The 22,154-nt window shown below is 40.4% G+C and overlaps 1 protein-coding gene across 2 annotated transcripts in view; it reads left to right on the top strand.

Annotated features, from left to right (window-relative positions):
* The window catches only part of dnah6 (dynein, axonemal, heavy chain 6), a 34,129-nt gene that overhangs the window by 9,247 nt on the left and 2,728 nt on the right, over nt 1–22,154 (top strand). The window contains exons 25-74 of one of the 2 annotated variants that reach the window (XM_088301978.1): nt 24–234; nt 426–590; nt 1,013–1,123; nt 1,220–1,345; nt 1,468–1,623; nt 1,880–2,041; nt 2,288–2,425; nt 2,523–2,690; nt 2,818–2,966; nt 3,475–3,582; nt 3,668–3,794; nt 3,879–4,091; nt 4,202–4,423; nt 4,521–4,643; nt 4,805–4,987; nt 5,100–5,243; nt 5,656–5,881; nt 6,354–6,497; nt 6,699–6,856; nt 7,102–7,233; nt 8,348–8,519; nt 8,838–8,984; nt 9,116–9,189; nt 9,505–9,659; nt 9,798–10,029; nt 10,119–10,271; nt 10,555–10,695; nt 11,142–11,384; nt 11,508–11,675; nt 11,795–12,030; nt 12,323–12,467; nt 12,667–12,783; nt 12,893–13,016; nt 13,166–13,362; nt 14,084–14,287; nt 14,488–14,613; nt 15,282–15,446; nt 15,682–15,749; nt 15,876–16,056; nt 16,398–16,577; nt 16,695–16,928; nt 18,280–18,415; nt 18,509–18,681; nt 18,886–19,076; nt 19,354–19,514; nt 19,615–19,703; nt 19,878–20,024; nt 20,121–20,259; nt 20,509–20,628; nt 21,855–21,976. In XM_088301978.1, the coding sequence (XP_088158104.1) occupies nt 24–234; nt 426–590; nt 1,013–1,123; nt 1,220–1,345; nt 1,468–1,623; nt 1,880–2,041; nt 2,288–2,425; nt 2,523–2,690; nt 2,818–2,966; nt 3,475–3,582; nt 3,668–3,794; nt 3,879–4,091; nt 4,202–4,423; nt 4,521–4,643; nt 4,805–4,987; nt 5,100–5,243; nt 5,656–5,881; nt 6,354–6,497; nt 6,699–6,856; nt 7,102–7,233; nt 8,348–8,519; nt 8,838–8,984; nt 9,116–9,189; nt 9,505–9,659; nt 9,798–10,029; nt 10,119–10,271; nt 10,555–10,695; nt 11,142–11,384; nt 11,508–11,675; nt 11,795–12,030; nt 12,323–12,467; nt 12,667–12,783; nt 12,893–13,016; nt 13,166–13,362; nt 14,084–14,287; nt 14,488–14,613; nt 15,282–15,446; nt 15,682–15,749; nt 15,876–16,056; nt 16,398–16,577; nt 16,695–16,928; nt 18,280–18,415; nt 18,509–18,681; nt 18,886–19,076; nt 19,354–19,514; nt 19,615–19,703; nt 19,878–20,024; nt 20,121–20,259; nt 20,509–20,628; nt 21,855–21,976 (7,906 nt within the window). Of the gene's footprint in view, nt 1–23; nt 235–425; nt 591–1,012; nt 1,124–1,219; nt 1,346–1,467; nt 1,624–1,879; nt 2,042–2,287; nt 2,426–2,522; nt 2,691–2,817; nt 2,967–3,474; nt 3,583–3,667; nt 3,795–3,878; nt 4,092–4,201; nt 4,424–4,520; nt 4,644–4,804; nt 4,988–5,099; nt 5,244–5,655; nt 5,882–6,349; nt 6,498–6,698; nt 6,857–7,101; nt 7,234–8,347; nt 8,520–8,837; nt 8,985–9,115; nt 9,190–9,504; nt 9,660–9,797; nt 10,030–10,118; nt 10,272–10,554; nt 10,696–11,141; nt 11,385–11,507; nt 11,676–11,794; nt 12,031–12,322; nt 12,468–12,666; nt 12,784–12,892; nt 13,017–13,165; nt 13,363–14,083; nt 14,288–14,487; nt 14,614–15,281; nt 15,447–15,681; nt 15,750–15,875; nt 16,057–16,397; nt 16,578–16,694; nt 16,929–18,279; nt 18,416–18,508; nt 18,682–18,885; nt 19,077–19,353; nt 19,515–19,614; nt 19,704–19,877; nt 20,025–20,120; nt 20,260–20,508; nt 20,629–21,854; nt 21,977–22,154 lie in introns of both variants that reach the window. The other variant, XM_088301979.1, reaches the window with a different exon arrangement.

The raw sequence follows: 22,154 nt of genomic DNA, 5'->3' as shown, positions 1-22,154 counted from the left end.
AATGTTTCCTCTCTTTGTGACAGATTCTACTTCTTATCCAACGATGAACTGCTCAAGATTTTGGCACAGACAAGAAACCCGCAGGCGGTGCAACCTCATCTGAGAAAATGTTTTGACGCAATTACACACCTTGAGTTCGCCTTGGTGTCCGAACAGTCGACACTGGAGCCCGGAGAACAGGAGAAGGTCTACACGAAGGATATCTTAAATATGGTTTCGCCTGAAGGAGAGAAGGTCAGATGTGGTTTTGATGATGCCTTGAAGTCTGTTTTAACACGCTAAATAGCATTACAAGATTTCTATTCCAATTCCATACCCGCGGCACTCGACCAGGTTTGGGACGATTTCTCGTCCTGCATGCCCAAAACGGGCAAATACTTTTCAAGTCCGCATTGTTGATCGTGTCCTTTTGTGTGCAAGTGTAGGTGGGTTTAACAAAAGGTCTGAAAGCACGAGGCAACGTGGAAGATTGGCTTTGCAAGGTGGAGGAGGCCATGTTCAACTCACTTCGACAGCTCAGCAAGGCGTCTATTGCCGACTACCAAATAACGTCAAGGGAGGAATGGGTGTTGTCGGGGTATCCTTCTCAGGTAGACGCGCACACACTGTCACGCACATACATGTATTTTCAGTGTTTTCCATGATTAGGAATTTATTTTTATTTTTTTTTCAAAACGCAAACTCACTTGGCGCCTCAGAAAAGACATTTTGATGAAAATTTATGCTTAATTAAAAAGGAAAAAAAAAAAAAGTTGTTTTCTGTGGTTGTTAACTCCTCCATGTGGTGCAGCATTTCCTTCGCTACGCCGTGATTTGCAGAGCCCACATTGTCTGACTTTTATTTACTGCATGCCCAATATTATCGCGATGGTATCAGTGTGTGTCCTTGACAATGACGAAGCACGCCTCTTGCTCAATTCGATCCTCTCTGTCCTTGTCACACTTTAGCGCCTTTCATTTCTTCGCATTAGTTGTTGTTTTGGTTTTTTTTTGTTTTTTTTGTCCCCATCAGGTGGTGCTGACTATTTCGCAGATGATGTGGTGCAGGGATATGGAAGCTTGTTTGGAAGGAAATCATGACCACTTTGCTGCCTTGCAGCAATTTGAGTACACCAATTTTGATGTAAAATAGTTACTTTTTCCTCATGATTTAAAAAAAAAAAAAAAATGAAAACCAAATCTACTCATCCAGTATTGAGTGCTCTTTTATTTTTTTCAGAGGTTAAATGCGCTCGCAGCTTTGGTCAGAGGCAAACTACCTACTTTACACCGCAATATCGTCACTGCCCTCATCACCGTCGATGTGCACGCCCGTGATATTGTGACCGATTTGGTCGGACAGAAGGTGAAGTACACACGGTCAAGCTGGTTATGTTTTATATTCGGCTTAATGCGCATTTTTATTTCTGGCTTTTCTTTGAATTGAATTCTTGAGATGGAGCGCTAACTTGAGCCGTTGTTTCTTAGGTGGACTGCGGGTCTAACTTTGAATGGCAGAGGCAGTTACGCTACTACTGGGATCTTGACCTGGACAACTGCATAGCGTGCATGGCCCTCTCCACTTACATTTATGGCTACGAGTACCTCGGAGCCTGTCCTCGGCTGGTCATCACTCCGCTTACGGTAACACGGGCCGCGTAATGCTAAAAACAGGAGTCACACCGAGATATGCACACAAGGATGAGGCGGGAGGAAGGTTCATGTTTTCATTCCAGATTTGTCCAAACACAGCGCTGACTTTGCTTCTGTATCCGCTTGCGGTTCATTTCCTGTCAGCTTCACTGAAATATCAACTCGATCCACTGCTTTTTCGGGTTGGGTTCAATCCGTACATGTTTTCCTTCACTTTGTCCCCTGAACTACATTTACTCTCATGCAGGATCGTTGCTACTTGTGTCTAATGGGAGCCCTCCAGTTGGACTTGGGAGGTGCCCCCGCTGGACCTGCAGGGACAGGGAAAACCGAGACGACGAAGGACTTGGCTAAAGCCTTGGCAATTCAGTGTGTGGTCTTCAACTGTTCTGACGGACTCGACTACAAGGTGCAACATGGCTACAAATGGCTGCAGTCGGCTATTTTAGGAAAGTTAAAGTAAAAAAAAAAATATATATATATATATATAATTAATTTTAAATTAAAAAAGAAAAAAAAATATGTGTGTGCGTGTGTGTGCGTAAAAAAAAAATATTTTAAATTAAAAAAGAAAAAAAAAAGAACTATGATATAGTAATAGAAATAGAAAGTAATTTTCAAACCTGAGATTAACGTAGCGATATCTCCCTATCAGATGATGGGCCGCTTCTTCAGTGGACTCGCCCAGTCTGGTGCTTGGTGCTGTTTCGATGAGTTCAATCGAATCGATATTGAGGTGTTGTCAGTCATTGCACAGCAGCTCATAACCATACGGAATGCCAAAGCTGCTAAGGTACGTACGAACAATTCGAAATGCTCGCCGTCGACATTTTCACGCCGTGTAGCATTTCAGTCGGGTGTTTTAAAGTCTGACTACGTTGACGTCTTAGATGACAAAGTTTCGATTTGAGGGCCGAGAGATCAAGCTGGTGATGACCTGCGCAGCTTTTATTACCATGAACCCAGGCTATGCTGGAAGATCAGAGCTACCCGATAATCTCAAGTCTCTCTTTCGGCCCGTCGCTATGATGGTTCCCAACTATGCACTCATTGCTGAGGTAACAGTTTGACAGATTTGAACGTTGAGCCACTTTTGCACAACTTTACAGTCGAATTGCTTTGTTCAACTGCATTTTGGTCTCTGTACCTGTTTGTACTTTAAATGACGTTTTTTTCACCACACAGGTGATTTTGTACTCCGAGGGATTTGAGTCCAGTAAGACTTTGGCAAGGAAGATGACGCAAATGTACAAGCTGTGCTCTGAGCAGCTGTCCCAGCAGGATCACTACGACTTTGGAATGAGAGCCGTCAAATCTGTTCTTGTCATGGCGGGGTCAGTGAATCACACGTCCTAAAATAATGGCCCCTGTCTTTTTGTTTTTTATCGAAAAACACACACACACAAAAAAAAATTAACCAAATTCTGACTAAATTAGATTTATGAATAATTTAATTTCAGTGATAGTAATGAAAACGAGTTTAACTAAGAATGTAGCAAATGTTTTCAGAGGTGGCCAGAATCCTGAGGAGATTTCGTTGGCCAATTCCGAATGCTCTTTTTAGAATCGGAAAAATCAGTTGCGCAATATGAAACCTCATTTTAGTTAAATTCCTGCGTCTATATCAAATTTAAGTCTGTACTGACATTTTCATTCCACCTGTGATAAATCGACTCAACCTTATCTTCTCACAAAATGAACCCCTTTTATAACAAAATCAAAATCAGAGCGCCTTTATTGTCTTTGCATTCAAATAAAATGTGAACGTAGTTGTTGCAAGCTGCAAAAACTCACCATGCCTTATTGTGCGAGTGTTCATATCATTTGACGATCTGTCTTCAGGTCTCTGAAGAGACAAAACCCAGACCTCATTGAGGACGTGGTTTTGATTCGAGCTCTGAGGGATTCCAACCTGCCAAAATTCCTAACAGATGATGCAGAACTATTTGGGTAAGAGTGTTAGGTGTCAATTTGATATACATATATATATATATTTTTTTTTTCCCTGTTCAATAACTGTATACAAATCTTCTAGTGGCATCCTGTCCGACCTGTTCCCCGGTGTGTCCATCCCTGAGCACGACTATGGTGTTCTGTACTCAACCATTATGGATTGTATAGTGAAGCGAAACCTGCAGCCTCTGGCCACCATGGTTAATAAGGTAGAACCTTTTTTGGAAATAAATATAGTTCTCATCCGATGGCAATGAATAGTCAGTTCATATTTTGATTATCTTCAACACTAGGTCATCCAACTCTATGAGACCATGATCGTGCGTCACGGTGTCATGTTGGTTGGACCTACTGGTGGTGGAAAGACCAGCGTTTACACCATCTTGGCAGATACACTGGATACACTTTATGCGACCGAGTTCAAGGAGGACAACCCCTTCTTTCAGCCGGTCAAGACGTATGTCCTCAACCCCAAATCTGTCACAATGGGAGAACTCTATGGAGAGGTAGCATTTTTATTTTTTTGGGGGGGGGGGAATGACATTTTTTTTTGGGGGGGGAGTGACATTTTGGGACTTTCACTAACTTTGTTTGCTTTAAAAAAAATCGTCTTCAGATAAACAATCTGACCCTTGAATGGCGTGATGGATTAATGGCGCTGAGTGTCCGCGATGCCGTGGACAACCCCAGCAATGACCACAAGTGGGTTATTTGTGATGGGCCGGTCGACGCCTTGTGGATTGAGAACATGAATACCGTGCTGGATGACAACAAGATGCTCTGTCTGGCGAACAGCGAACGCATCAAACTTTCTCCATCCATACACATGGTGTTTGAGGTACAGAACCGTCCATTTTTTGTTGTCTAATGCAAACATATTTTTGTTCTTCCATCAGCTTGATGGGAGACATTTTAAAATGGCTCATTTTTTTCAGGTTCAGGATTTGGCGGTGGCATCTCCAGCCACTGTCAGCCGCTGCGGGATGGTCTACATTGACCCCGATGAACTCAAGTGGATGCCCTACGTTCAGACATGGATCAGTGGTCTCGGGTCCAGGGTAGGATTGCGTCGAAAACATTTCTGGCAAATTTACGTTTCGGAAGCTTGACAAATTCGTTTCGAATCACTGCGACGGTACATGACATACGTGCTGTGTCGCCTTCCCGAGATGAGTGGAATTAAATGAATTTTTTTCCCCACATCTTGCTTGCCTTCAAGCTTCCAGACCCGGTGAAGACGTTATTGCTGGAGTTATTTCAGCATTATGTGGAGGAAGGGCTCCAGTTCATTTGGAAACATTGCATCCAAGCAATTCGCCAGGTGGACATCAGTAAAGTCTGCACTCTCTGTTCGCTGATGGAGGCATTACTGCTCGGCAAAGACGGACCGGACTTCAATATGGTACTTGATACTCGACAACGTCTGTCACCATCAATTAGTTCTTTGTTTGTTCTGTCCGTAACATTCCATAAAACGTCTGACAACATATTATGTGTGTGTTGTTGCATGGCAGGATTCCAAGCGGCTCACCGATGTAATAACTCAGACGTTCATATTTTGCTATTTATGGGCAGTGGGAGGCAACCTGCCCAGTGGTCACTGGGATGATTTTGACAACTTTGTCAGAGAGCAATTTAAAGACAACACCAATGCGAAGGTATTGCACGACAGACACACGTGATCGTAAACTTTTTTTTTTTTTTTTTGGTCAGTTGAATGAATAGGATTGTTTTGTTTTTTTTAATGTACAGAATGCTTTTTGTAAAACAATACAAAAGATATTTATTGGAACGAAATGGTGTGCTCCTCAGCCCTGGAGCAAATGGAAATAAAAGGTCACTTCACTTTATTTGATAAAATGAAGACTCCATTTCTTGAAGTTCAGCTGATGTGAGAATGGACACTATGTTGAATAATTAAGCAAAAAAAAATAAAAATAAACAGAATACAATGTGACAGCACATGCTTAAAGTGCATTTGAAAGACAGCAACCCATTTATTGAATGCAGAAAATGTTGACGTATTTGCATGCATTTAAGTGATTGCATTTTCATTTTTGTCTTTTATAGCTTCCAACCAACGGAGCCCTGTGGGATGTTTTCATCAACTTCACCAAAAATACGTTTATCCAGTGGGAGAAAATAATACCTTTATTTGTGTACGACAGTGAACAAGCCTTCTTCGAGACGCTGGTTCCCACTGCAGACACCGTCCGCTATGGCTACCTGATGGAGAAATTGCTCTCAGTGCACCATTCTGTACTCTTCACTGGTTCCACGGGAGTGGGGAAGGCACGTAATAACAGAAAATAGATACTTTTACAGTGATAGACCACGTTATTATTAGATTATTTTTTTAAATTATATTTTTATTTACTAACGTGTACATTAACCAGTGAATGTTTGGCATGGTTCGCAGTAAATCTAAATTGTACTTCTACTGCCGTTTTGCCATTTCTCAGAATTCTCCCAACTTTATAGTGCATGCCAAATGCAAAGATCAAAGAAATGTACATGCACATTGAAAGGCTTCAATCTCATGCATTTGGAGAGAAAAAAAATGGAAGAGAATTAAAATACAGTATCATAACGTGAAAGTAGAATGCGGGAGGAAACCGGAGTACCCGGAGAAAACCCACGCAGGCACAGGGAGAACATGCAAACTCCACACTGGAAGAACATTGTGAAGTTGCTCTTAAATGTAATTCCACATGAAATGAACTCTAAGCCATCCGAACCTTTAACAAGGTTCTGTCTTTTACAGTCAGTGATAGCTCGGGGCCTTCTGAACAGTATCCAGGAAAGTCGTGGCTACATTCCTGTCTATATCAACTTCTCTGCTCAGACATCTTCTGCCCGTACACAAGAAATCATTGAGTCTAAGCTGGAGAAAAAGCGGAAGAATATGCTTGGTAATTAGGACAGCCCTCTACGTCTCACACGACACTGTGATAAATAAAAAAATTTAAAAAAACCATGAGAACATTTTATGACCTCTTCAGTTTCTGTATTCACACAATCATTCGTTTAATTGCAAAATATATGTTTATTTTCACAGCTGCAAATTTTCACTGAGCTCATATCCTAATCCTGTTTTCTGTCACTCTGCGTAGGTGCGCCTAAGGATAAAAGGATAGTGGTGTTTGTGGACGATCTAAATATGCCCAAATTGGACAGTTATGGCTCTCAGCCCCCAATCGAACTTTTACGTCAGTTCCAAGACTTCTCTGGATTTTATGACAGGGAGTTTTTCTTCTGGAAGGAGATTCAGGTAAACTAATGTGCAAATAAAATATAAACAATGTTACTAAAAAATTATTGTGCCTGTAGGCATGTGCTAAATAATCAACATGTTTCAAGACTGTTTAAAGTATTTTGCAGTGCTGTTCAGTCCGTCCCGCGGCCGTAAGGCGAGGGACTGACTGGCAAAAAAGGGTCAAGTGCCCAGCTTTAGTGAATATAAAACAATCCAGAGCCTTCTTCTACGCCTTGACACTTCCTCAATCTCATCTCCAGGACATGACTATCGCTGCTGCATGCGCTCCGCCAGGAGGAGGACGCAACCCTGTGACGCCCCGCTTCATTCGCCACTTCAGCATGCTTTGTCTGCCCACACCCTCAGAACAAAGCCTCAAACAGATAATCATTGTCAGCACACACATCACACAAACATACTCGGAAGTAGTGGTGCAACGGATCATCACGGTTCGGGTCGGACACAATATGCGGAATTGTCAGTGGAAAAAAAATAAAATAAAATGTGCGCATTAGCATGAAGGCAACATGATTAGTCCGCCAGTTTGGGGTAAAACGGATCCTCAAATTGATGAGACAGGATTTCGCCCCCTTGCCTCTTCACTCAACACTGTCATTGACACAGACATGTCAACGAATATGCTGCCTTAGCAAAGACTAACTTCAAAATAAAAAATGACATTGAGTCATCGATGCCCACACAATAGCCTTGGAATACTTTTACTTTGAAGTTGGCCCGCGTGGGTGCGTAACAATTAACTTGTCTTCCGTTTTCGACGATTTTTCGTCTGCCTTATCGCAGTTTTATTTTACATGATATAGTTGCCACCAACAATTCCATCTCAAAATCATATTCAGGCGCTAATTTAGGACGCTAAAAAACGCTAGTTAATTATGCCGTCATTATATGATGCGACACAAGTCTGACGTTAGTGGCTCGCGCTAGCTGTTAGCATTAGCAACATGTGCCGGGATGGTAGTTCGACAGCTTTGCTTACTTTGTTTTTCTTAACTTCTTTCACAATATTGTGGCCCTAGATTACTTTGAAATGCTCTCTACGTGTTTAAAGGAAGGGAATGAGAGAGTGTTAAATTGCTTAAATTAGTCATTTTCATTTAAAAAAAAAACACGCTATATCGAACTAAATCTATTTATTCTATTAAAAAAACTTCTTATTTAAAAATTTTAAAGAAAATGTCAGCTCAAAATGTCTGGTTGAATATTTATGCGCTGTACCACGTACAAAATAAGATTGTATCCTGCCTTTTATTGTGTTAAATTGCATTCTTAAATATTAAATATCCATATTAGACATGAGGGGTTGATTTTATTATTATTATTTTTTTTAAGGGCAAAGTTTGAAATAAATGAAGACAAGGTCTCCCCCCCAATCCTTGACCCAAAATCTGTGATCCAATCCGAACTGTGAATTATGTGATCCATTGCACCACTAAGGCATAAACTGTACTTCGCCCTGCTTATCTTTTTTCCTCAACTTTCCTCCAGGCGATCTTGTCTGGTTTCCTCAAAGAATTCCCGCAACCCGTGAAGGACTGTGCAAAACAAATTGTGGATTCAGCCGTGGAGATTTACAACCGCTTAAGTGTGGATCTGCTTCCCACTCCAGCCAAGTCTCACTATGTCTTCAATCTCAGGGACCTCTCCAAGTGTGTCCAAGGTGAGAATTGCGTAGAAATAAATACATGCTCGCCGACAGTTGTGTGCATACATTTTCCCTTTAAACCCATGGCTTTTGTTGGGTGCTTTGTCTTACGGGTAGTCATTTCCAAAACTGTAGTAAATTCCCAGCCCGTACACCAAGCTTTGGCGAATTATTTAAGACGTTTCAGTACATTACTTCCACTGTCTGATGACTGAGAATTTTCAGGTAAGAAAAAAAAAGCCCACAATAAATAATGAAAGTAATGGTATGTAAAAACAAGTGCATGTATGGCTGTCCGCCTATGAAGTATTCTCCCATTGATTTTATTTCAAGGTATGCTGCAATGTGAATCGAGTCAAGTGAGGGATAAGACTCAGATCTTTCGTCTCTTCTGCCACGAATGTCAGCGTGTTTTCCATGATCGACTCATCAATGGCCAAGATAAAGAGTATTTTAACACCATCGTTTGTGAGACAGCCGGTAAGAACGGTCACACTTATTAATACACGACCCAATTTTTCATTTGAAACACGCATATATCAAGATATGGATCATCGGGATTCGGCTAGTTACGGAATCCTCCATGTTTGTTTCTTGTCTCTTTTGTTCAGCCAAATATTTTAGTATTACCCTGGATCCCTCATACTTTGTGAATGAGCCCATCATATTTGGGGACTTCATCAAGGTATGTTACTTCTCACAGACTCCTGACATTCACATTCAGTCCATTTCTGAGTATCACTTCATTAGTTCAGTTTTGGAAATGAATTTCCACAAAAAAAAAAAAAAAACTTTTACATGTTGTACTGCTGATGTTTTTAGTGCTGTAACATTTAAACAACTCAATGCCATGTAAAGATCACAAATTCAGAAAAAGAATTACCCACTCTGACGTCATTATATTAGTAGATGATCTAACATTTCAGCCCATTTACGTACCGACGGTCCAACGTATTCAAGTGAAACAAAAAAGAAACGGCTAATCGGGTTATGCCTTCAGGTGGGTGCAGAAAAGGAAGAACGTCAGTATGAAGATCTTACAGACCTGAATAAGATCCAAGCTGTTCTTCTGGACTATTTATGTGACTACAACATGACTTACTCCAAGGAGAGCAAGTTGGTATTCTTCCAGGATGCCATTGAGCATGTTTCCAGGTACTTATGAGAAAGCAATTCCCTAACACTGTTCTTGTTTATGTCAATCGATAAATCCCGTCCCCTAAACACTCAAGCATCATGCTATACCAGAAAGACCACTGCCATCCTCTTCTAAAAATGATTTTGCCGTTTTAGAATCGCTCGCATGGTTCGCCTTGAGCGAGGCAACGGCCTGCTGGTAGGAGTCGGCGGCACAGGCAAGCAGTCGCTCACTCGATTAGCGTCTCACATTTGTGAGTACCAGTGCTTTGAAATTGAGCTGAGTCGAGGCTATAACTACGAAAGCTTCCACGAAGACTTAAGGAGGCTCTACAGAATGGCCGGGGTGGAGAGGAAGGATACCGTGTTCCTCTTTACAGATACTCAGGTATGACTAAAATGTAAAAAAAAAAAAAAAAGAGAAGCAAGAAATTATGCACATCTTGAGCAATGTGTCTCTTGACCTGCACGTTTCAGATTGTTGTGGAGGAGTTTTTGGAGGATGTCAACAACATGTTGAACTCTGGTGAAGTTCCCAACCTTTTTGAAAAAGATGAGCTTGAACATGTGTTAGCTGCAACCCGTCCTAAAGCCAAAGAGGCTGGAATCAGTGAAGAGAACAGAGATGAGGTAATCATATACACATGCAGCATCTAATATCGAATCTCAATCATTCAGTAAGGAATTGTCTTGGTCGCGTTACGCTAACAAAATGACTGAAAAACATACCTTATATGAAGGCTACTCTACACAACAGGTGGCCAGCACAACACCTCAACACCACACCCCATGCCCATTATGCTCACCCCCCCCAACTTTATTTAAATGTGTAAAAAAATATATATATTGTATCATATCTGACACTGTAACTATGTGGCCTTTTTCATGGGCGTGTGTGTGTGTGATTTTTCAGGTGTTTCAATATTTTATCTCTCGCGTCCGGGAGAAGCTGCACATTGTGCTGTGTATGAGTCCAGTCGGTGATGCCTTCAGGTCCCGCTGTCGCATGTTTCCCTCGCTGGTCAACTGCTGCACCATTGACTGGTTTGTGGAGGTAGGCTAAAGTCACTCTGCCATTTCTGACCCCGGCAATTCATGTTCACTATATTTATAAATATATATCGACACACACACATAGCATAAAAAACAATAATGAAATGAATGGACGTCCACTTTGTGGTGATAGCAACCCCGCCCCCAAGAACAGATTTCAGGCACAGAATATTTTTTTACTTTAAGCCACGTGCTGTCTTCTCAGTTATGTGTCGATCCAAACATCAGTCCATGGAAATAAAAGATGTACTCCCGATATTGTGGCTTGCGTCTAATTTTTAATGTAAAATGCTACTGTTTTCAACATATAAATCAATTTATGAAATAAACGAATTGGCCTCATTGTTCCGATACTTTTGGAAGAGAGAGGGGGGGGGACTATTAACAGGTGCTGAATTGTGCTATTCCCTTACCTGTTGCACATCCATTGTCCTTTTTTTTCCTCAGTGGCCTCGTGAGGCCCTGCTTTCCGTCTCTCAGGCATTTTTCCAGAATGTGGACTTTGGTACGGAGGAACTCAAGCAAAGCTTCTCAGATTTATGTGTGGAGACGCATGTCAGCGTCTCTCTCATGGCTGAGAGATTCTACTCGGAACTGAGACGTCGATATTACACCACACCCACCTCCTACTTAGAACTTATCAACCTGTACCTGTCCATGCTGGACGACAAGAGGCAACAACTAGTGCTTGTAAGGCGAAACCCAAAAATAAATGGAGACGTGTGTGGAAAATGGCGAAAGTTTGTCTGTAAAATTGTTGCTCGAATATCACATCAGCTCAGTTAACGATCACACTGTCATGTCCATATTTAGGCAAGAGACCGTGTGAAGAGTGGTCTGACGAAGCTCCTGGAGACCAATGAGCTTGTGGCCACAATGAAAGTGGATCTTTCGGCTCTGGAGCCACTTCTCAAACAGAAAAGTAGTGATGTTGATGCTTTAATGGAAAAATTGTCTGTTGACCAAGAGAGCGCTGATGAGGTAGGTTCACCCTTTTAATTCGTGAGCCATGAAATGTCTAAATTGTCGTAATAAAAGCCATGTTTCAGTGGATTTATTTGAGGCACGGATTTATTTGTGGATTTATTTGACCCTTACAGACACGTAGGGTTGTAAAAGAAGAAGAGGCAATAGCAAAAGTCAAGGCTGAAGATACACAGGCGATAGCTGATGATACCCAAAGAGACTTGAATGAGGCCTTGCCTGCCCTGGAGGGTGCAAACCAGGCTCTTAATTCTCTGGACAAGGCTGACATTTCTGAGCTCAAAGTGTTCACCAAACCGCCTGACATGGTCATGACTGTCATGGAGGCTGTCTGCATCCTGCTCAACTGCAAGTCTGTGTGCTTTTATCTCTCTCTCTCTCTCTCTCTCTCTTGCTCTCTCTCTCTCTCTCTCTCTCTCTCGCTCTCTCTCTCTCTCTTTTTTGCTTTCTCTCATGTATTTTAATGGCAATTTAGATCAAGAATGATATTTTTACTTTTAATCCAAAGTGATTGAATATCCACTAACAATCGTTAATATATAGTCAATATGAACCATAGACCACTTAAATTCATCATTCATGAAGTAATGTTTATTTGACCAAGTACGTTTTGAATTGCATTTTAATTTTTTTCCCTCACACAGACCGGACTGGCCCAATGCTAAAAAGTTACTGGGTGATTCCAATTTCACGCGATTTTTGACTGACTACGACAAGGACAATATTAAGCCTCAAGTCCTGGCAAAGCTGCAAAAATACGTTAACAACCCGGACTTCATACCCGAGAAGGTCGGTTTGCATTATTATTATTATTTTTTTTTTTTTTAAATGTTTTGGTCATAGTTTTGAGTCGTAGCTAATTGGCTTTGATCAAATTTGCACTGCACAGTGTCGCAGATGGTTTGAAATTCATCATCAAATTCAATATCAGTTAAAAGAGAGATTTCATCATTCTCTTCATGCATTTATCTTTTTGTTGTACCTTAAGGTCGAGAAGGTCTCCAAAGCGTGCAAATCTATGTGCATGTGGGTTCGGGCTATGGACATTTATTCCAGAATCCTCAAAGAAGTTGGTCCCAAGAGAGAAGCATTTGCCAAAGCACAGGTCAGCAAGAAACAACACAGACATGTCCAATCTCAATGGAGCTGTTTGCACTCGTCCCTCACGGTCTTCTGTTTCTGTTTACTCAATTATATCTCCACATCTAATCTAGTCAGAGCTGGAAATCACAATGGCAACACTGAGGGAAAAGCAACTGCTGCTCCAGAGTGTGGAAGACAAGATCAGGGTTCTACAGGAATCTTACGACAGCAGCCTGAATGAAAAACAGGATTTGGGTGATTGTCATTTCCTTTTCGCCTGCATCAATGTAAAACTCGTAAATATTAACGATGGATTCATTCTAGCGAGAAGCAATTTTGTCTTGCAATTTATTTGTTCCCAACAAATTTCTCTCATTTTCTCTGACTGTTTTCTTTTTGCACAGTTAACACGATGGCAGTGACACAGGCTCGGTTAACCAGAGCAGGGAAGCTAACATCGGCTTTAGGAGATGAGCAAGTGCGCTGGGAGCAAAGTGTTGCTACTTTTGATCAACAGATCATCGACGTTGTCGGCAATGTCTTCATCGCCGCTGCTTGTGTGGCTTACTATGGAGCGTTCACCTCTCACTATAGAAAACTGGTAGGAAGAGTTTCCTCATTCAGAGAATGTCAGGATGTTGGAATTTGAAAACAAACAATACAGCTACAGTTTTACATGTATATACAGAGATGGGAAATTTACCAAATTTTGCCTCTCTGTCATTCGTCACTGACCTGGGCACCCGTACGTCATTGTTAATCCGTCGTTTTTTTTCAAACTGTTATCATGATTTCACGCTACACACAGTTGTAAAACTGGACCTCAAGAGCCACGATCCTAAATGTTTTAGATATTCCCCTTCTCCGACACACCGAAGTAGTATAGAGAATTTCAACTAACTCAACTTTGAATATGACAAAGATACTCAGTAGTACATCAGATCTCTCTATCAAGAGATATTTTTGCTTTTATTTGACATTCCCATCACCTTTACCCGCTATAAATTTTGCATTTTCCTTTTAAAATGTTCAAAGTATTAATTAAGCAATTGATCACTGATTTATTTTTTTTAAATAGAAGTAACATAAAATGAATAAGTGACAGATTACCCGATACATTCAGTAATATTGTAAAAAAAAAATTGTAATAAAATAAATTATATGAAATAAAGTACATTTTGGAAGTAACTTGTCCAACTCTGACCACACCACAGCCGAGTGTCCGGTACCACCAAGATGGCCGGGTGTAACACTGTGCTTGTGAAAATGCTGTCAAACCAAATGAATACATTCACATTTTCACCTTTGCCATTTTTCCTCAGCTTGTTGACGACTGGATAATACAGTGCCAGAACCTGAAAATTCCTATAAGTGCCAGCTTCAGCCTCATCAACATTCTGGGTGACCCATACGTCATTCAAAAATGGAATAATGAAGGTTTGCCCCGGGACACAGTCTCCACAGAGAATGGAATAATGGTGAATGAGGGTCGCCGCTGGCCTCTTATGATTGACCCCCAGGATCAGGTGATTTATCTCATTAAGTCTCCTTAACCTACACTATTGTTGACGGAATAACGTCACCTTTGAGTAACGGACTTTAAATAATATGCAGTGGTCCACATATACACATTTAAATGTTTACACATGATTATACTGCAAATTATTCCGAAATTTCCACTTACACAGTGAAGCTTGCTAAAGATGGCCCAATCTTTCTTCATCAGGCCAACCGATGGATACGCTCAAAGGAGGCCAAGCATGGACTAAAAGTGATCAAGCTCACTGATCCAAACTTTCTTCACAAGTTAGAAAATGCCATCCGTATGGGCATGCCTGTTCTGCTGGAGGAGGTAGAAACACATTATGGTGAACCTTGCACACTAGACTGACGCATCCAGAATTGATCATAAAAATACTGTACAAATTGCTGGATTTTATTGATTCCAAAGGCAGGTGTAGCAAGACAAATGTGATCAACGCATTTACCACAATTCATGCAGACTAACTGCAAAGCATAATGTTATCTCCAGACATATTTTGGACAATGAGAGTGATTAGTTTTATTGTTCAAATAAAATAATCACGGTGTGAATGACAGGTTTCTTTCGTGATAACATTAACCAAGGTTGACTTGTATCAGAAGGATGGAAAAAGAAATGCTCAGTATGTCAAACATGTTCTGTTATGACATGTTAATGACATAAACTGTATGGCAGTTAGCCGAACACACTCGCTAGCGTTGATTGAAGGTGTGTCTGTGGACAGAAATGTCGAAAATAATAATTGCCCAGTATCCGCTGTCAAAATCACAAAAACTCTTTCATTGTTCAAAATACTTCTGGATCATGCTGCGCACGTGCAATAATTAACAAAGCACAACTGCAATCCAGGAAAAAAAATCTTATTTTACACTAAATTCTCATTTGAGAAAAAAAAAAGGACTCTGCAAAGTGGAATTCTGAGCGACACAAACAGTTGCACTCTTTGTCTACATTTGTGTTTCCTTCTGTTTATGTAGTTAAAGGAGACCCTGGATCCTGCTCTGGAGCCCGTCTTGCTGAAACAGACATTTGTGGCGGGGGGCCGGACTTTGATCCGACTTGGAGACTCAGATATTGACTATGACAAAAATTTCCGGTTCTATATGACGACTAAAATGGCCAATCCGCACTACCTGCCGGAGGTAGCGACAGCTCCTACTCTCACAATTTGACACATTTTTATTCATTTTCATCACAGTGCATGCTGCCTTCCATGGCGCTTGCACAGGTTTTAATACCACCAAGCTGTCAAGAGGAGGGTTGCTGTTGAGTTTTTTTTTCTAAAAAAAAACAACAACAAAAAAAAATAAAAGCAATCAGAAAAAGTCATATGTGAGTGATGTGTCTGACACAGATTTCTTTTTTTTTACCTTTCAGGTGTGTATCAAAGTAACAATCATCAATTTCACTGTGACTAAGTCTGGCTTAGAGGACCAACTGCTCGGGTATTCCACAAAACACACACACGCACACACACACAAAAAGCTTTTCAGCTGGAAATCTTTATTCATTTTGAATAAATAGTAACCAATGATGCCAACCAATTCCTCCTCCAACCGTTCTCTTCTCAGGGACGTGGTGTGCCTGGAAAGTCCACACCTGGAAGAGCAGAGAAACGACCTGGTCGTGCGCATCAATAACGACCGGATTCAGCTGAAGAACATTGAAGATCGCATACTGAAGCTTCTGTTCACCTCGGAGGGAAACATACTTGACAACGAGGAGCTTGTTACAACACTCCAGGAATCAAAGGTAAAATTTGAGTTTGAAAAAAAATGCTGATTGACTTCATAGATCATTTCCAACTCGGATGGTTGGATTGCTGGATCTTATCCTACAATTGATTTTCCCTCCGAAATGATTGAAGCGGTGAAGCTAATTTTGCGTTGCTCTGAAAGTAGTCTTTGATTAGTTCCAAATCTTGTGTTTGAGTTGTATCAAATTCTGAAATGATTCATCTGTTGATGCCAAATACAAAAGTTTGAAGTCACAAATGGAGAGGAATCATCCACACCTTTCCAATTTAGAGGGGTGTATATGTGTGTGCTTTTTGAAATCTTTTTTTTTTTTCTGTTTTTTTCTACCATCCTCAGGTGACATCAGCAGCTATAAAACAACGTCTGGAGGAGGCAGAGGCCACCGAGCTGATGATCAATAATGCAAGAGAGGGTTACCGATCTGTCGCCACCCGAGGCTCCGTCCTGTTCTTTGTCGTCGCCAGTCTCTCTGAGATTGATCCAATGTACCAGTTCTCACTCAAGTACTTTAAACAAGTGAGAAAAACTGCATTGGCTGTTTATTGAAGTCATGAAAAAAATTGGGATTAGTATTTTGTGAGGAACACATGAAGATGATATGATTTTTTTTTTTCTTTCTCCTGCCAACTGCAGCTCTTCAACACCACCATTGAGACATCAGAAAAGAGCGACGTGTTGGAAGAGCGTCTCCAGATCCTGCTGGACCAGATCTTACTCAACTCCTATATAAATGTTTCCCGTGGTCTGTTCGAGCAGCACAAACTCATCTACAGCTTCATGTTGTGTGTTGAGATCCTGAAGCACCGTGGCGACATCTCCGATGCGGAGTGGCTGAATTTCATTCGCTCCTCTGCAGTCATGGAAAAGGTGGGCTGGGGAATAATGATGTTACGTTAGAAAAGTCATTTCTAGTAAGTAAATAGGGTCAATAATGACAATTATAATTTAGAATCAAAATCATTCTGATTGGGAAAATACAAATGTAAAGTTAAAATTAAATAAAATTAGATCTGAGTTTGGATAAATGACTGATTATATTTTAATGATTTGACTTCTTACGCTGGTCATTTAAATAGGTAAATGTCCTCTCCTGTTGCAGAGAGTTTAACTAAACAAGTAAATAAAAAAATAAAAAAGTAGCTTTATTTTCACTGAACTCATAGTAATATCGAAATCCTATCATTATCAACTTAAACAGCAAAAATGTTGAAATGTAACATTTTAAAATACATGTAAATAAAGGTAGGGTGTTGCTTGTGGCGTCAGGATTTTAATTAATTTGTTTCATGATCTTGCAGACATATAGCTGCTTAAGTTGTGAGAGCCTCTGGCCCGTTTTCAGTAAGGCTTGTGAAGTTGGTTAAGAAATGGAAGTTAAAAGCACAAGCACATTTTTTTTTTTAACACAACCTGCCGTAGTTTCTGATCCTGTCGCTTTGATGGGTTTGATATCCTGCTGGCAGAATCTGACCTTGTAGGAACTTTGGATTGTTGGAGCATTGTCACTTAATCGGAGCTGCAGCTCTGTCAAACTGGGAATAGGACTGATTCAGCTCTGGTGGTGTCTGTGGTACTACTGGATGTGGAGGAATGGCCCTTATTGCCTCCTATTTCTGAGTTGTTGAATTGATGTTTTGTAGATTGAATGCCTCTTGTCAGTCCTGCTCAGGCTTGCGGGGTGCATAACACAACAAATACATTTGCCATGCTAATGAGGCGCGCTGGCAGGAGGAACTTGAATTTACGAGGAAATTGATTTGCTGTCACAAGTGCCAACTATTCTGCCTATTTGGAGAATCTTTCGTGAATCTGATTAAAACTTCAGTTGAGAAAACTACTGTGCAAAAGATTTCCTTGATTAAAAAAAGCTTTTATTATTTTGTTTTGATGATGGATGCGCACTTATTTTAAAAACATATCGTTGTCACCCACTAATGTGTTCCCATTTCAGAAATCTTGGAACTTGCATTCTGATAGATCAAATCCAAAAAGCCTTGTCGTTATAAAAGCTTGGTTGCTATTTTGTTTTTTGCAACGATGCTCAGCTTCTTGGTTGTCATTCTTACAGTGTCCTTCCTTTTATGTTTCTCACTTTCTTGTACCTACATCCATCAACGTCACTCGTACTGTGAGAGGTGGTAGTAATGTTGGAATTTTTAGGCAAGCTAGCCTCACGCCCACCCACTCATGTCATCATCTCTTGTCTCATATCTCGTAGGAATTCCCAGAGAGGCCTGATGTCCCTTGGCTAAGTGATTATTACTGGGAGACATCTTGTGATCTTGAGGAGTCACTGCCCTGCTTCAAGGGCATCTCCAAAGAAATCCTTGCAACACACATTCATGTTCAGCTCGGTAAAGTTGCACCCGAGCTTGGATCAGTAATTTGTTTCTCTTTGGTATGAAAACTTTCTTGGGTATTAACTCGTCCCTGCTCCCTTTATTTAGGACGTTTTGAGACCTCTTTTAATCCCGAAAATTGGGAGGACTATGTGTCAGAGTTGCCACCTCTTGATCTGTCAGAAGAGGGGAAGCAAAAAAGTGGAATCCGAGGCTACTGGAATGAAAGGCTGACTTCTTTTCAAAAGTTGGTCCTTATCAAGAGCTTCATGGAAGAGAAGGTGGGTTCCGTTTTGTGTTCTTCTCATTCAATTTCTGTTATTGCACACAATTAGGTTTTGTCAACCAGTTTATGCACTCCAGTATTTTGAGCTCCACCTACCCTAGGCTACCCGTCCTTTTCTGATTGGATCGTTTGAAGCCGCCTTACCAAACGAATATCAAGATCAAATGTTGTGTAAATTGTCTATTTCTTCCTTTTCCAGGTTGTTTTCGCATCAACAGAATTTGTGATTGTCAGCTTAGGGAAGCAGTTTGTGGAAAACCCTCCCATTGATTTGGCTAATCTCTATAATGACATGTCCCCGTCGACGCCACTGGTCTTCATCCTCAGCACCGGATCCGACCCCATGGGTGCCTTCCAGCGTTTCGCAAAAGAGAGGGGTTGTCTTGAGAGGTAAAAAGCATGTAAATGCTGAAGCAAATTAGATTGTTTTTTTTGTTTTTTTGCATTAAACCTTCGTGAAAATTAAATGTCTTGTAAATTTGACGCATTTATAACATGAGCTGCGTTTGGAAATTAATGGCAATGGAGATATTGAGACGTCACTTTTAGGAAGGAGTCTTTAGGAATTCCATTAATTGATTCATTATCCATAAAATGATTTTGAAATCATATACCGCACTGTATCTACCACCATCTATGAAAATAATCCTTTCTCTGTCACCTTTAGGGTTGAGTCCATTTCATTGGGTCAAGGACAGGGGCCCATCGCAGAGAAAATGATTAAATCAGCATTAGAGGATGGAGGCTGGGTTTTCTTGCAAAACTGTCATTTAGCAGTCTCTTGGATGCTCCCCATGGAGGAGATTATTAAGACCTTCGCAGAGCCGGGTAAAAAATAAATAAATAATAAAACCGACTGAACTGTTGAGGCATTTATTTTATTGATGTTGTATTTGTATATTGACTGAGACATTCTTTTCCTATGCAGACACGTCAATCCATGAGAACTTCCGTTTGTTTCTCAGTTCCATGCCTACTAAAGTGTTTCCGGTTACAGTGCTCCAAAACTCTGTCAAGGTAAACATTGGCTTCAATATGAAGTGTCTTAGCGAGAAACATTCACATTTAGGAGTGTCCATATTTGCCTACTGTATATATTTTCCGGTTACAATAGAATGGTCAGTCAAAACAAGGAACTTTTTGGAAACAAATATTTATGATGTCATTATTGATTCTGTTTGATTCTTCAAGGTGACAAATGAGCCTCCTAAAGGTCTGCGTGCCAACATTCGTCGAGCTTTCACTGAGATTTCGAACGATTTCTTTGAGGAGCACATTCTGGGGCTGGACTGGAAGAAGATGGTCTTTGGAATCTGCTTTTTCCATGCGGTCATTCAGGTTCAAAAGATAAAATAACGTTGTGCAATTTAATTATTTTGCTCTTTGGTATAATCATAGACCTTTAAGTGTTTACCTTGTTCATATTCACTTCAGGAGCGCAAAAAATTTGGTCCGCTTGGCTGGAACATTCCCTATGAGTTTAGCGACAGTGACAGGGAGTGTGCGCTGCTCAACCTCAACCTTTACTGCAGAAATACTACTATTCCCTGGGATGCTCTTACATATATCACGAGTAGGTGAACCCTAATACGTGACTCTATCACAATTACTACATTTAAAAGGGTTGACTATGAAATAACCTCCTTGATGTTCAGTGCGATAAGTGTTGGATTTATTTTCATCACTCAGTATGAACTCAATTCATGAAACTACCGGGATTTCCAGTCCAATAGAAAGTCAATTAATATTTTTAGTTGTTTCGATTAATTCAGCATGTTACTGATCCTGGTCTTCCCGGTCAAATGTGAATGTTTAATTCCAGGTGAGATCACATATGGAGGCAGAGTGACAGATGTCTGGGACCAACGCTGCCTCAGAACAGTCCTCAAAGGCTTCTTTTCCCCCAAAACCCTGGGGACTTGCTACGCCTTCTCCGCATCCGGTACCTCTTAAATTTCCATTTGGCCCGTAACTGATGAACTTCACAATTACTCAAATGGCTCATAAACAGCCTTTTTGACGTTCATTCCATCCACTCTCTAATTTTAATTTTGTGAGTCTGAAATGAAGATGCTGCTTGCTCAATGGTATATTATTCTCTTTCCTTTTTTGGCATAAGTATTTTGATATAAGCAAACTGATGCATGTATGCCACAAAAAGGCGCAATATCATAATGCTCGAACCACTCTGCTAAACTGCTAAACAGTCCTTTATTAATTGCTACATTGAAATGCTAAAACTAAATATAAATGTTAATTCTAAAGCTAAATGCTAAAAATTAAAAAATCGTCAAAGTACCAAAATAAAAGCTTGAGGAGGTGTGTAGTATGTGTATAGTGTCAAATAAAAATAAAAATAATTAAAAAAAAAAAACCTTTGGACTCTTGGACATAGATTATTGTGACAAACAACGACCCAAAATATCACTCATGTTTGGAGAAACATTATTTCATACCAACTATCTGCAACAGAAAAACTTCCAAAGCCCACCCCAATTATTCTTATCGGGAAAGAAAACATTGTTAGGCCCCAAATATGAACAACTGCTTTTCTGTTTTTCTGCACTGGATTATTTTTATTTTTATTGCACTACAAACAACTTGGCGCAATTGTCAAGGATAAAGTGGATTTCCTTGCCTGCCTTAGCTACAGTATATTACAAAACAAGAAGAAATAGGCAACAAATAACAAAAATAAGAGAGTGTGGATATTTTCGAGAGTATGGGCTTCATTCTTTGACACCGCTCACATATTTCTTAACCCCTCCCAAAAAAAAAAAAAAACGCCCTCCACGCGTTTAACCAGAGGTTCATATAAAATGAATGTGCAATATGTGCCGGCTTTATCCTTCAAAAGGGGCCATCTCTTTGACACCTGTTTTTTTTTTTCCCCAGACTGAAAGAACTCACTAATTGAACTCCACTCTTGTTATTTTTAACAAGGCCCTTTCAATGAATCTTTCAATTATGCAGATTCAAGAATCGTGCATACTCTATCGTACATATTGGGTCTGTTGATTTTTCTATGGCTACGCGACTGGTAAATGATTTTACCATGTAAGAATACAATTCATACCAAAAAGCGGATTCATGTTGTCATGTTGGACTGCTATCATTTTAAACCCAAGTGTATGCTCCTCTAATTTGATGGTTTCTCCTGTTCATTAGGTGTCTACTATGCTCCTGCGTTAGACACTCTGGATTTATATATAGAGTACATTGAGAACCTTCCAATCATTGATGACCCTGAGGTCTTTGGCATGCATGAAAATGCCAATCTGGCTTTCCAGGTATGGAGTTTCAGCTGTCCCAGTAGAAATTATCAGCATTCATCTCCAAGCCATTATCGAGTTATTCTTTCACGCGCTCTTCACGGCGAACACACATATGAGATAGTTCATTTAACATTACGTCTCTGTTTAATGGACTTTGGGATAAACATTCATAATAAGTGTTGCTTGGTATCAT

Source organism: Idiotropiscis lumnitzeri, chromosome 8, assembly GCF_059441095.1.
Source record: "Idiotropiscis lumnitzeri isolate Australia: NSW breed Sydney's pygmy pipehorse chromosome 8, RoL_Ilum_1.0, whole genome shotgun sequence".
Taxonomy (NCBI): Eukaryota; Metazoa; Chordata; class Actinopteri; order Syngnathiformes; family Syngnathidae; genus Idiotropiscis; species Idiotropiscis lumnitzeri.
Note: the sequence above shows the minus strand (reverse complement) of the source record. Positions and strands in the feature narration are given on the sequence as shown.